This window comes from Bos javanicus, chromosome 3, assembly GCF_032452875.1.
Source record: "Bos javanicus breed banteng chromosome 3, ARS-OSU_banteng_1.0, whole genome shotgun sequence".
Taxonomy (NCBI): Eukaryota; Metazoa; Chordata; class Mammalia; order Artiodactyla; family Bovidae; genus Bos; species Bos javanicus.
The window spans coordinates 30,051,049-30,065,737 of record NC_083870.1 but is presented as its reverse complement, the minus strand read 5'-3'; the positions used below and the strand labels follow the sequence as shown (position 1 = coordinate 30,065,737).

Genomic DNA, 14,689 nt, shown 5'->3' with positions numbered 1-14,689 from the left:
CAATGAGAAGGAGATGAAATAGATGTTTTTTTACCTTCCAAAGGAGAAGGCAATGGCACCCCATTCCAGTACTCTTGCCTGAAAAATCCCATGGGCGGAGGAGCCTGGTAGGCTGCAGTCCATGGGGTCGCTAAGAGTCGGACATGACTGAGTGACTTCTCTTTCACTTTTCGCTTTCCTACATTGGAGAAGCAAATGGCAACCCACTCCAGTGTTCTTGCCTGGAGAATCCCAGGGACGGAGGAGCCTGGTGGGCTGCCGTCTCTGGGGTCGCACAGAGTCGGACACGACTGAAGCGACTTAGCAGCAGCAGCAGCAGCATACCTTCCAAATGACGTAGAAGAGTCCTGTAAAAGAATGAGAAATGATTCATTAACTAAGTTTTTTTTCAGTGATTTAATATATGAATTTAAATTCCAACTGTTGTATAACATTGGATTCTGTCTTATTTTCCTTCTGTTATGGTTTGTTGTATTTAAATTATATAGACTATCTTGGAAATTAGCTTTGAGAAGTATATTCATTGTAATTATTCTGTTTCTCATTTTTTGCAGATACAGAAAAATCGCACTTCACTCGAGATCCATCCCAGCTTAAAGGCATCCTTGTTCGAGCATCATTGAAAAAAAGCACAATGGGATTTGGTTTTACCATTATTGGTGGGGATAGGCCTGATGAGTTCCTACAAGTGAAAAATGTGCTGAAAGATGGTCCTGCAGCTCAGGATGGGAAAATTGCACCAGGTAACAGGTTTTTCAGAAATACTTAAAAGGGGTCTTCCCTGGCGGTCCTGTGTTTAAGACTCTGCTTCCACTGCAGGGGGCATGAGTTCCATCGCTGGTTGGGGAACTAAGATCCCACACGTGTCACATGGCGTGGCAAAAAATATTTAAAAAAAGAAAAGTACTTAAAGAGTTGTGATCCTATAACAAAGATTATAGTGAAAATGTTTTATATATATATACACCCCAAATATATAATAGCTATATAAGTACATAGCATATATGTATTTTGTGTGTTTATATGTGTGTCTGTGTGTGGAGAGAGAGAGAGAGAAAGAAATTACACAACCAGGAGGTAGATTCCTGTATTAAAATAGTTTATCTTCTAAATTAAGTACATGGTAGTTTTGAGGGAGGGTCATTTATTAATATTTTGAATAGTTTGTATAGTTTGAGATAACCCTTTGGCTATACTAAGCTAAGGATTTATTAACCATCTCAGAAAATTATTTGACTGTCTGATTTTCTCTGATTACGTAGGGTACTTTTGGAGTTATTTAACATTTACCTGTAGTCTTTTTGGAAAAGTGATTCATTGTGATGTTTACAGTAATACTGAACAAATTGGTATACCCCACATTTTTTCACCAGGTTGGACCCTTTCCTTTGTTTTTTGCTTTCTTAGTGGCTATTAGTAAAGTTAAGCCACTATGTTAAGAATTATAGACAATAAAGCTAAAAAAAGAAAAAAAGAATACAAAAAAAAATGAAAAGAATGGGAAAAAAAGAATTATAGACAATAAGGTTGTTATTTTTACAGAGCTGTATGAATTTGTCTTTTATGTAGTTTTCTCAACATCTTTACTTGGTGATTGTTACATATTTTTATGTGAGCGACTGTTTATGGCTATAGGTTAGAGGAAGTTTAAGACTAGTTACTGATTATGAGAAAGGTTTAAATGCTTTTTTTCCAGAAAGATTTTAATAATCCACTGAGGTTGCTTCTTACACTATTTGCTAGGCTTTTCTAATCCTCTGTTATTTCACATACTATGTGTAAATACATTCTCCATTTGGATGATTCAATTGTCATATTACTTTTGATGGCTGCTATCAACTTATTTTCAATTAGAATATGGGATCTCTCATATTATACTTCCCGAATTAGGTGATAGAAATTTAAACTAGAAAACTTAAAATAATTAAAAGTTATATATTTATAAACAAAATTATTTTTATAATTTATTAATTTATAAAATCAGCAAACTCTGGAGATTAAAATTAAGGTTTTGTCCTAAGTCCTCAATTTTTACTTTTTAAATATTGTTGTCCCTGAAACACATCTCAAAACTATTATATATGCTGTCAGGATTTTATGATGTAGATTTAGATTTGTCTAAAGGTGTTATTAATTTGTAAAGCAATAGGATACTTCCATAAAAATTCAGAGAACTTTGTCTAGGGGAGGAAAAGTCAAAGCTTTGTTTCCAATTAGTTTAATTTCTTTATCTTCTTGAATTTTGAAATGAATTTCCACAGGCTAACATTTGTTTTTAAATAACGTTCATGTTGATTTTTTAAAGCCTACATGCAATCAGAACAAATTGAAGCACCTTTATTTGGCAATAACCTTTTAAATAATCATATTCAAATAAAAGCAGCAAATGCATGAGACATCAGAGGACAAATTTTAAAAATCAAAACTGCATTTAAAAAACACACAACTGATGAGTGGCAAAGACCCTACAACCAGAGTGGGTTGTAATGATGTAAAATCAAGAAAGTAAAACCAGCTTTTATAAGGATTAATTCAGCTGAATTTTCAGCATCTTAAATAATATATTCTTTACTTGTATTGAATTTTTTTGTTGCTCATTTCTCTTTTTGATAACTAAATTACACTAAATTGAAAGTCTCTCTAAAAAGAGAAAGATATGAAAAGAAAATACACTCATAAGCTATTATTCTAATCTTTAACCTTACATTGTTCAAACTAGAATGAATTTTGTAATCAATGGCTACTTAAAAATCGTGAAATAAGATGTATTTAAAGAACGTCTGTTTTGTCAGTTTGTATAAGTAGCCAGTGGAGTTGTGCACCGCTTGTCTATGTACTGAACACCTACAACAATGTACCTAGCTTTGTGTACCCACTTAGGTGTCACTCAAAGGATATACTAACAAGGATAATAGGAATTTTTTTTAAGATTCGCTTGAGGTCGTAACTGTTTGCCACTAAGCATACATTTATATGGCTTCCCAGGTGGCTCAAGTGGTAAAGAATCCACCTGCCAATGCAGGAGACGTGGGTTCAGTCACTGGGTTGGAAAGACCCCTGAAGTAGGAAATGGCAACCCATTCCAGTATTCTTGCCTGGAGAATTCCATGGACAGAGAATCCTGACAGGCAGTCCACGGGATCGCAAAGAGTCATACACACACACACACACACACACACACACACATGTTTATATATTCTTTTTAGGGAGGAGTCACCGAAGGGAGAATGACATGTCTGTGTTCAAAATCTATTTTTTCAGTAGTTAATGAATAGTAAGAGGTTTCCAGAATTGAAATTTAGATGCTAAATTTCAGTTATTTTTATCTCCCCCAATAAAAGATCAATCTATTTGATGGCTTTAACATTTTTAATGTGATTTATGTTTTACCAGGTGATGTTATTGTAGACATCAATGGCAACTGTGTCCTTGGTCACACCCATGCAGATGTTGTCCAGATGTTTCAGTTGGTACCTGTCAATCAGTATGTAAACCTCACTCTATGTCGTGGGTATCCGCTTCCTGATGACAATGAAGATCCTGTTGTGGACATTGTTGCTGCTACTCCTGTCATCAATGGACAGTCGTTAACTAAGGGAGAGACTTGCATGAACACTCAGGATTTTAAGTCAGGAGCAGTGGTGCTGGACCAGAATGGAAAATCGGGACACAGCTTGATCAGTGATCGTTTTAACGGAGCATCAGATCTGAGTGAACAGAGAGCGTCTATGGCATCGTCAGGCAGCTCCCAGCCAGAACTAGTGACTATCCCTCTGATCAAGGGCCCTAAAGGCTTTGGGTTTGCAATTGCTGACAGCCCAACTGGGCAGAAGGTGAAAATGATATTGGATAGTCAGTGGTGTCAAGGCCTACAGAAAGGGGATATAATTAAGGAGATTTACCATCAAAATGTGCAGAATTTAACACATCTCCAAGTGGTAGAGGTGCTAAAGCAGTTTCCAGTAGGTGCAGATGTACCATTACTTATCTTAAGAGGAGGTGAGTAAAAGCACAAGGAAAAGTCGTCATTGTTCATGCATTTATATCTGTGAATTGCCCTTCCTTCCAGGTCAGAATATCTCTTTGCCAGAAGACTTAACTGGTAATTAGTGTGCATTTTCCTTAAGTTCTCTCTGACTGCTTCCATAAGCAGTATCTTTTGTAGTGGTTGTTTTTTGTTTTGTTTTTTTTTTTTTAGTTATTAGTGGTTTCATTTGTGTCCATTATGGATTTCTTTCCCTCTATGTTCTTTTTAAAATCTGATTTATGACTTTAATGATTAGATAGAGTCATAGCATTGTCCTACTTAAGATGAAATATATCCTCTTAATTTCATTTTCTCTGTTGATGGCAATAATAGAAATGGACTCTTTCAAGCAGTGGTACTTCATCTGGACCTCTGTAATGTACCAAGGATGTTTTGAAAGAGCTAGCATCTCTGTGAATAAGTAAAAATGTTGGATGGTGTGTTAATCTGTTCTGTAAAAGCAGTCATGATAGCTTGTGCTCGTAAAACTTTTATCTTAAGCTTTAATATCTGTCAGTAAATGTTAACTAAACCCCACAATGCTCATTTGAGAGAAATATAATTTTATTTTCCAAGGTCATCAACTGACTTGAACTGCTCCCAGACATAAATGCAGTTCCAAGGACTAATCAAAAAGTTATATTTTAATGGGCTTTCTTAAATCCATACCAATGAATGACTAGTATTTTAAAGAATAAAATTTAGCCCTTTACATGTATCTCACTGGCTGTTAGTTTTCATTTTTGAGGCAAATGAACAATTTAACTTCGATTCTCATTTCTTTGAACTGTTTTTGTTTTTTCTCTGGGTGATAATCTGCTCAGAGTAAGTGCAGATCTCTTTGTGGGGGCTGGAGAGTCATCCAGAGTTCCAACAGATGTGAGTGTCTAGGGTTCTGTGTCAAACAGGTTGGGTGTCAGTTTCCTGCCTAGTTGCTGGTTGATTCCACAGTACAGGAAAGTAATATTAATCTATTTGAGTCTTGCTTTACTTTATCTATAAAATGGCAGTAACATGTATGCCTTAGGATTGTCATAAAAAATGAAATGTGTGTTTAAGGCCTGGCATGTAGAACATGTTGGATATAATTTACTAGCCTACTAAAAGTCGAAGCTAGTTTTATCATAAACATTAGCAGTATTTGTAGTCTGGGAATCCTTCCTCTGTTTTTAAAATGTGGCTCATTTTTTTTAAGGTCCTCCTTCACCAACTAAAACTGCCAAATTGGTGAGTATGCAGTTGTCCTCAAATTCTTCTTTCCAACACACAGAGAGAGATGCCGCGTTTCCCTCCATGAGGGCTGCTCATGGGGTGGGTGTTTACAGACCGGGAGGAGTCAGAAGACAGATTGCCCTGGGCTTGGAACAGAAACTCAGGGAAATGTGCAAGTTAGAAAAAGCCATCTATAGAGGAAGTGTGCTCTGCTGGTTAAGTATTTCTGTTGAAGAAATGTTAGGGACCTGTAGTAGTCTGATCTTCTACATAGTAAAACATGGACCCATTGAGGTGCCTACTGATGGGTCCTTTGGCTTCAGAGGAGCAGGGGTAAGGAGTAGCAAGCCATTTGCGCAGATGTCTTGCTACAATTAGAAGATGCAGTGGGTTCCCACAAGTACATGGGGACTGTCATTACCCACATTTAGCCAACCTTCTGACGTTTAGGGCTAGAGCAGTTGCGGCCTCTCGGCTCAGTTTGCTCGTTATCAGACCAAGAGGCTGTCAGACTTGGAACAGTTTTTTTTGTGGTGTTCTTCTGAGTAACTGACTAGCCTATTTTAGGACCTGTGTAAAGACTAAGACCTAAACAAAGGACGTACCAGATAATGGTATGAAAGAAACTGTGCTAGGTACGTGTGTAGCTCCTTAAATATTTAAGTTTACAATTATATGGATATGAAGGCAATTAGGTATATAATCCTATTAGCTCTAGTTTGCTTGATTTGGAGTGTATCATCTTATAGTTAAAAGATGGTCTTCCATAACCATAAACCATAGGCTGCTAAACAAAAGGTCATCAGATACAAAACAGATTAATTCTTTATAGCCCACTGAAAATGATCTGCAAATTTGCCATTTTATGGGTCAGAAGGAAAGAAACCCCCAGCATTTTTATAGACTGTAACCACTTAGGTTCAGTGTGAACAGAAATTCTTTTTACTTGTTCAGTTAAAATTATGCTGCATTTTTCTTCATTCCTCTGGTCCCTCTAGTAATTGTTTTTAACTTCTATACTACCCTGTGTTTCATAATGGATGCCAGTGCAACCACGGGGGCCCTGATGCTTTTATAATTGACAGGAGTTTCTGATGACCTCTCACTGCTTCTGACAGAATCCTAGACAAGGGGGAGAAAGAGGAAAAGGCTACTCTTATCTCCTAGGCATCTGACTGGGTCTTGGTCAGTGAAGGGTCCCTTCCGGCACAACAATTTATGGCCACTGTCCCCTGAGTCCTCCCTGACAAGCTGCTGCTCCTACATCATAGTCACTTTAATTATTTTATCACAAATGTCTATAATCTCCCTCTCCTAACCATAATTCAGGGTAGCAAGCTGTTCTCTAAACCATAATATTTATTTTCTGAAGCTGTTTATTGGATTTCATTTTTTAATTTTATTAAAGAAGCCATTTTGCTGAGCTATTTTTCTGGGCAAGTTCATTCTGAATGGGAGCAGATGAGTATACCCCTTATCTGATTCCTAGGCATGGAGCATTTTCATGATCTATTTGAATTAACTATGCCAGTTTTCACAGTGTCATCATTACAACCTAAATTAGAGTTAACACTTTGTATTTCATTTTCTTAGAAAGAATATTCCTTAAACATCTTTACTGGAAATTAATTCAGTGAGTGGGGAGGTGAGATTATCAAGAATTAAATGGAGGTACTCTCTGAGTCTTCCTCCTGCTTTGCTTAGAAGTGCTGTCTTGTATCGGAGAAGGCAATGCCACCCCACTCCAGTACTCCTGCCTGGAAAATCCCATGGACGGAGGAGCCTAGTAGGCTGCAGTCCATGGGGTCGCTGAGGGTCAGACACGACTGAGTGACTTCACTTTCACTTTTCACTTTCATGCATTGGAGAAGGAAATGGCAACCCACTCCAGTGTTCTTGCCTGGAGAATCCCAGGGACAGGGGAGCCTGGTGGGCTGCTGTCTGTGGGGTCACACACAGTCAGACACGACTGAAGTGACAGCAGCAGCAGCAGCAGCAGCTGTCTTGTATGTCTTCTCAGAGTCAGTTTGTGTCTTGGTGGTGGAGAAAAGGGCAAAATTCCTTAACATAGGACTACTTAAGGCCCTTTGATTGATATCATTATAAACATGTTCTAATTTAAGTGAAATATGTTTTAATCAAATACACATGACTGTGAAAGTGAACTCCTCTAAGACTGCAAACATGCTGTGGCTTTGACCCTGCTGCTTACGCAACTGTAATCAGTTGACATACTGGTTCAGACAACAGTTTTTTGCACTTATCAACCATCTGGCTTTTTGAGATACTAAGTAAGGCCCTTTTCTGTTTCAGAAAACAGATAAAAAGGAAACTTCAGAAAGTTTGGAGGCCATAAATGAGCCTGTTCCCCAGCCTATGCCTTTTCCACCCAGCATCATCAGGTCAGGATCCCCGAAACTGGATCCTTCTGAGGTCTACCTGAAATCTAAGACTTTATATGAAGATAAACGTAAGTAGCTGTGGAATATTTCAGGAAAGCATGCAACAACATTAATTTGAATTTTCTTAAAAACTTGATTTTTCTATCTCTAAAAGCCAACATGTTGAAGTTATTCATTCCCATTTTAATGTAGCTCTGGGCTTCTTCCATTTATACTCAACATTCATTCATTTGTTTTCTTCAAAACCATGTTTTGAACTCTGGTTTTGAAATGTGCCTCTGTCTACCCAACATCATAGTAGGTAATGGGAATACAGAGGTAATAGGTTACATAGACGCTGCATCCAAAGAGATGGTTAAACCTAAATGGAAAAGACAAAGAAGTAGTCAAGTACATATACAAATAAGTCCCTAACAGGTACAGTAATAGAAGGATAGGCTGGATCAGTTGGGATCCAAAGTAGAAAACGGTCGGTTTTACTGCTGTTGGTAGTAGGAAGTATCATATACTGCTTCATATAGGAAGTTAAGCTGTAAGACAAAGAAGTAGTTGCTTATAAGATAGATAAAAGGGAAAGAAGGATAGCATTTGCACTGCGTGGCCTTAATTGTGCAATTAGTTTCAGTTTAGCTGGGTGTGGTCGGCAGTGGATACCAGAGGGGAGGGCAGGAGCAGCTGGTGGAGAGCGGATTATGCCAGTCTGAGGAAGCTGGAGACAATGACATACATGATAAAGAGCCACAGAATGGTCTTAACTATAGGGATGAAGTTATTGGGCTTGTGTTTGTAAAAGATTTTTTTTGGCAGGAATACAAAGGATGATGAATCAGAAGGGTATGTAATCTGAGGAGGAAACCAGAGAGTGGAGTAGACTCCTTAGAGGAGTCCAGTGGACATATGATGAGAAGAGAGTGTGCATAAGGCAGAAATTCATTTTCATACTAATTTACCAACTAATGGTAGTTTTTTTCTGAAGCACAATTGTAGATTTAAGTGGTTTAACTTTTGAAATGTATTTATTTTTAGAAATAGATCTAAGCATCTTCCCTGGTGGCTCAGAGGGTAAAGTGTCTGCCTACAATGTGGGAGCCCTGGGCTCGATCCCTGGGTTAGGAAGATCCCCTGGAGAAGGAAATGGCAACCCACTCCAGTACTCTTGCCAGGAAAATCCCATGGATGGAGGAGCCTGGTGGGCTACAGTCCACGGGGTCGCAAAGAGTCAGACACGACTGAGCGACTTCACTACCTTAGAAAAGATGCACAACAAGTAGAAATATATATATAATTGATTTCATACTTATTTAACCAGTCACAGTTTATCTTGATAGTCCCAGGCCCAGACTTGAAAGTCCCATTTCGGAAGATGAAACATCGATTTGAAAGCATCAAGAATTAATGGCAGTATAATACTGATTGTATGGAAATGGGAATAAATATTCCTAACCAATCTTGATTCAGTTTGAGTTAAAGCACAAAACAAAGATTTATGATTGAGTTTTTCTATAGTGTTAAACTTTTTAAAATAAAGTGTATATTGTGTACGTTTGTTTGTATTTATTATTTTCTGATTTTTCTTAGCACCAAACACCAAAGATTTGGATGTTTTTCTTCGGAAACAGGAATCAGGGTTTGGCTTCAGAGTACTGGGAGGAGATGGACCTGACCAATCTGTAAGTTTAAATATGTTGTCATTTGGCTATTCCTGTTAAAACTTTTAATAGAGATTTGGTAGAATATGGCGCTTTTGTTTTGCGTTCTACTTTGTTGGTTTTTTAAAAGATTTCATTTTCTCTAACAGTTTGATTAGTATGACGAAGAATTGCCATGCTAGTGGTGTCATAATACCTCAGTTACCTTGATATGTGAAAGTGAAAGGGTTAGTTGCTCAGTTGTATCCGACTCTTTGTGACCCCATGGACTGACTGTAGCCCTCCAGGCTCCTCTGTCCATGGGATTTCCCAGGTAAGAATACTGGAGTGGGTTGCCATTTCCTCCTCCAGGGGATCTTCCTGACCCAAGGATTGAACCCAGGTCTCTGGTATTGAGGATAGATTCTTTGCCATCTGAGCCACCAGGGAAGCCCTAACTTGGAATAGCTGAGGCTAAAACTGTAGGTAAAAGCTGAATAAGTCAGCCGTAAATTAGAGCATAATAACGGGTTATATTTGCAAGGCATTTCAATCTAGAAATTTATTTATGTAGGATTCTCACTCATACTTAGAGAACAAATATAGTGGGTTTATTTTTGTTTTGCCCTTAGTTTGACAAAGAAGTGATGTGCTTCTTAGAGTTTAAGAACATATTTAAAGCTTTTTTGTATAATATGAATGACTACATTATCATGTTTGAAAGTTAGGTGAATAATAATATTCTTTTAAAATTATAGGCTTCTTTCTATTCTGACTAGAACATTTGATTTATAGAGTATAAATGTGTTCTAATTAGCCATATTGGTTACAGTTAAAATAATTATCAGAGACAAATAAAGCTTAAGGTAGGTTGCCCTATGTAGGGCAAATATGAAGTCCCTTGACTGTTTCTTTTCCTTTTGAATTGAGCTATGATTGATGTATAACATTATATTTGTTTCAGATGTGCAGCGTAATGATTCAATGTTAGTATACACTGCAAAATGATCATGACAACAAGCTTAGTTACCATCCGTCATCATACAAAGTGACAGTTTTTTTTCTGTGATAAGAACCTCTAAGAGTTACTCCCTTGGCAACTTTCAATTGTGCACTCCAGTATTATTGGTTATAGTCCCCATGCTACAGCATTACATCCCCATGACTTATTTATTTTATAACCGAAGTTTGTACCTACTTCCTCCCAATCCCCTTCCCGCTGTCAACCATCATTCTGTTCTTTCTGAGTCTTGTTTTGTTTGTTTACTTTGTTTTTTAGATTTCAGATATAAGTGAGATTATACAGCATTTGTCTTTGTCTGTCTGACTCTTTGACTTAGCATAATGTCCTCAAGGCATTTTGTTGCCTTGGAAAGATTTTGTTCTTTCTAATGTAGTTTAATCTTTGTGATTAAAATTACATTGTGATTTTCCCAATTTTCTTCTTGTAATGGATTTCTAGTTTTATACCATTATGGTTGGAAATGTGTGATATAATTTCAGTTTTCTTAAATTTGGCTTAAATGAGGCTTGATTTGTGGCTTAACGTGATCTGGCTGAGTAATATTCCATTGTATGTGTAAGTGGGTGTGTAGGTGTGTGTATATATAAAGAAGATGTGATATGTTTATTTCCTTGTTTATTTTCCTTAATTGCTATGGCTTAGACTTCCAGTACTCTACTGAGTAAAAGTGGTGGAAGTGGGCATCCTTGCCTGTCTCTGATCTTAGAAGGAAAGCTTTCAGCATTTCACCTTTGAGTATGATGTTAGCTGTCAGCTTGTCATTGTTGTTGGTTGTCGTTTAGTGTCTAAGTCGTGTCCAACTCCTTACAACCCTGTGGACTGTAGCCCACCAGGCTCCTCTGTCTGTGGGATTTTCTAGGCAAGAATATGGAAGTGGGTTGCCATTTCCTCCTCCAGGGGATCTTCCTGACCCAGAGATTGAACACACATCTCCTACATTGACAGGGAGATTCTTTAGTACTGAGCCGCCTGGGAAGCCTGGGCTTGTATGGCCTTTATTATGTTGAGGCTTGTTTCCTCTACTCCCTTTGTTGAGAATGATTATAAATGGATGCTGAATTTTGTTATGGATGGATATTATAAATGGATGCTGAATCTTTCTGTATCTGTTGAGATGATCATATTTTTATTCTTCATTTTGTTAATTTGGTGTATCACATTGACTGATTTGTGGATGTTGAAATATTCTTGCATCCCTGGAGTAAATTCCACTTGATCATGGTGTATGGGTCCTTTTAATGTATTTTTAAATTTAATTTGCTAATGTTTTGTTGCAGATTTTTGCATCTGTATTCATCAGTGACATTGACCTGTAATTTTCTCTTTTTGTGTTGTCCTTGTCAGTTCTGGTATCAGGGTAATGCTGCCCTAATAGGATGAGTTTGGAAGTGTTTCTTCCTCCTCAGTTTCCTGAAAGAGTTTGAAAAGGATAGATATTAATCTTCTTTAAATGTTTGCTAGAACTCACCAGTGAAGCCATCAGGTCCTGGACTTTCATGTACTGGGATATTTTTAATTACTGATTCAACCTCCTTACTAGTAATTGGTCTATTCAGATTGTCTACTTTTCATGATTTACTCTTGAAAAATTGCGTGTTTCTAGGAATTTATCAATTTTTTTCTAGGTTGTCCAGTTTTTTGGCATATAATTGATCATAGTAGTTTCTTATGATTCTTTGTATTTCTGTGGTATCAAAGGTAACTTCTCTTTCATTTCTGATTTTATTTTTGAGCCCTCTTTTCTTCTGGTGAATCTAGCTAAAAGTTGTCAGTTTTGTTTATTTTTTCAAGTAGCCTGCTCTTAGTTTCATTGATCCTTTCTATTGTCTTGTTAATCTCTATCTCATTTATTTCTGCTCTGATCTTTGTTATTTCCTTCCTTCTACTAACTTTGGACTTCTTTCATTCTTTTTCTAATTCCTTTAGATGTAAAGCTGTTTGTTTGAGATTTTTCTTATTTTGAGGTAGACCTATGTTACTAGGAACTTCCCTCTTAGAACTACTTTTTCTGCATCCCAGAGATTTTGCAAGTTGTATATCCATGTTCATTTGTCTCAAGGTATTTTTAAATTTTTCTCTTGATTTCTTCATTGACCCATTGGTTGTTTATTAAGATGTAGTTTAATCTTCACATTTTGTGATTTTCGCAATTTTCTTCTTCTGATTCCTAGTTTTATGTACTTGTGGTTGGAAAAGATGTTTTATATGATTTCGGTCTTCTTAAATTTATTGAGACTTGTTTTATGGTTTAACATGTGATCTGTCCTGAAGAGTGTTCCATGTACACTTGAGAAGAATGTATTTAATATGCTACTTTGCATAGAATGTTGTGAATATATATAGAACATATATAGAATGTTCCGAATATATAATCTGTCTATCTATATATAATGGTTATTCATTCTAATGTGTCATTTAAGACCCATGTTTCCTGATTGGTTTTATGTCTGCATGATTTTTCCATTGATGTAAATAGGGTTGTTAAAATTCCTTACTACTATTGTATTGCTGTAAATTTCTCCCCGTAGGTCTGTTAATATTTGCTTTATATATTTAAGTGCTTCTATGTTGGGTGCATAAACATTTACAAATGTTATATTTAGTTGACTCCTTTATCATTATATGATGCCCTTTTTGTCTTTTATTGCAGTTTTTGTTTTAGAGTCTATTTTGTCTGATGTAGGTATAACTGCTTTAGCGTTCTTTTGGTTTCTGTTTGCACGGAACAGCTTTTTCCATGCCTCTACTTTCAGCTTTATGGCTCCTTACATCTGAAGTTAGTCTCTTACAGGCAGCATATAGATGGGTCTTGTTTGTACATTTGGCCACTCTAAGTATTTTCATTGGAGAATGTAGTCTTTTACATTTAAAGTAATTATTGACTGGTATGTCCTTACTGTCATTTTGTTCTTTGTTCTCTGGCTGTTTTGTAGTTCTTCTCTGTTCTTCTTCTCTTGCTTTCTTCCCTTGCAGTTTGATGACTTTCTTTAATATTATACTTAGATTCTATTTTTATTATATTTTGTGTATCTACAATAGGTTTTTGTTTGAGGTTACCCTGAGACCAACATATAACAGTTTATATACATATATCTATCAGTCTAATTTAAGTTGATAGCAACTTAAGTTTGAATGCATTCTAAAGCTACATTTTTACTTCTTCCACCACATTTTATATTTTTGATATCACATTTCACATCTTTTTATTTTCTGTATCCCTTCACTGATTATTCTAGTTAGAGTTATTTTTACTACTTTTGTTTTTTAACCTTTTTATACTAGTTTGGTAAATGATTATATTTATCTTGCCATGAGATTTATACTTTCATATGTTTTCTTATTACCACTCAGAGCCTTTTCTTTTCAACTAAAGACGTCCCTTGCACATTTCTCATAAGGCCAGTGATGAACTTCTTTGATGTTGCTTGTCTGGAAAACTCTCATCTCCTTCAGTTCTGAATGATAATTTTGCGGTATAGAGTATTCTTGGTTGGACATATTTTTCCTTTCAGCACTTTGAATATATCATTCCACTCCTTTCTGGCCTGCAAAGTTTCTGCTGAAGAATCTGCTCATAGTCTTGTAGGAGTTCCTGCTATATAACAAAGGCTTCCCTGGTGGCTCAGACAGTAAAGAATCTGCCTGCAATGCGGGAGACCTGGGTTTGATCCCAGGGTTAGGAAGATCCCCTGGAGGAGGGAATGGCAACCCACTTCAGTGTTCTTGCCTGAAGAATCCCCATGGACAGAGGAGCCTGGTGGGCTACAGTCTATGGGGCCACAAAGAGTCAGACATGAATGAGCAACTAAGAACAGCACACAGTGTGCATTTAATGATATTATTTCTAATGTGCTGGAATTTTTGGCTTCCCTGATACCTCAACTGGTAAAGAATCCACCTGCAATGCAGGAGACCACAATTCGATTCCTGATTCAGGACGATCTGATGGAGAAGGGATAGGCTACCTACTCCAGTATTCTGGCCTGTATAGTCCATGGGGTTGCAAAGAATCAGACAGGACTGAGCGAAACTTTTACTTTCTTTTGTATGTAATAAGTTGTTTTTCTCTTGCTGTTTTTAAAATTCTCTCTTTAACTTTTGACATTTTAATTACAATGTGTCTCTGTATGGATCTTTTTGGGAATTCTTTGGGCTTCCAGAATCTGCAATTCTGTCTCTCTTCCCACGTTAAGGAAGTTTTCAGCCACTATTTCTTCAAGTTAAATTTTCTGCTTCTTTTTTCTCCTTCTGGTACTCCTATAGTATGAATGTTATTCTGCTTGAAGTCATTCCATAGGTACTTTGGGCTATCTTTGCTTTTTTCTTCTTCTTTTTTTTTTTTTTTAACTTTTTGCTGCTCTTATTGAGTCAATTCCATCCATATTGTTTAAAGTGG

General features: G+C 36.8%; 1 protein-coding gene across 7 annotated transcripts in view; it reads left to right on the top strand.

Annotated features, from left to right (window-relative positions):
• Positions 1–14,689, top strand: part of MAGI3 (membrane associated guanylate kinase, WW and PDZ domain containing 3) — a 259,109-nt gene that overhangs the window by 205,776 nt on the left and 38,644 nt on the right. For all 7 annotated transcript variants that reach the window (XM_061410539.1, XM_061410537.1, XM_061410540.1 and 4 more), the window contains 5 exons: positions 555–743; positions 3,394–3,999; positions 5,223–5,254; positions 7,553–7,709; positions 9,220–9,311. In XM_061410539.1, the coding sequence (XP_061266523.1) occupies positions 555–743; positions 3,394–3,999; positions 5,223–5,254; positions 7,553–7,709; positions 9,220–9,311 (1,076 nt within the window). The remainder of the gene's footprint in view (positions 1–554; positions 744–3,393; positions 4,000–5,222; positions 5,255–7,552; positions 7,710–9,219; positions 9,312–14,689) is intronic.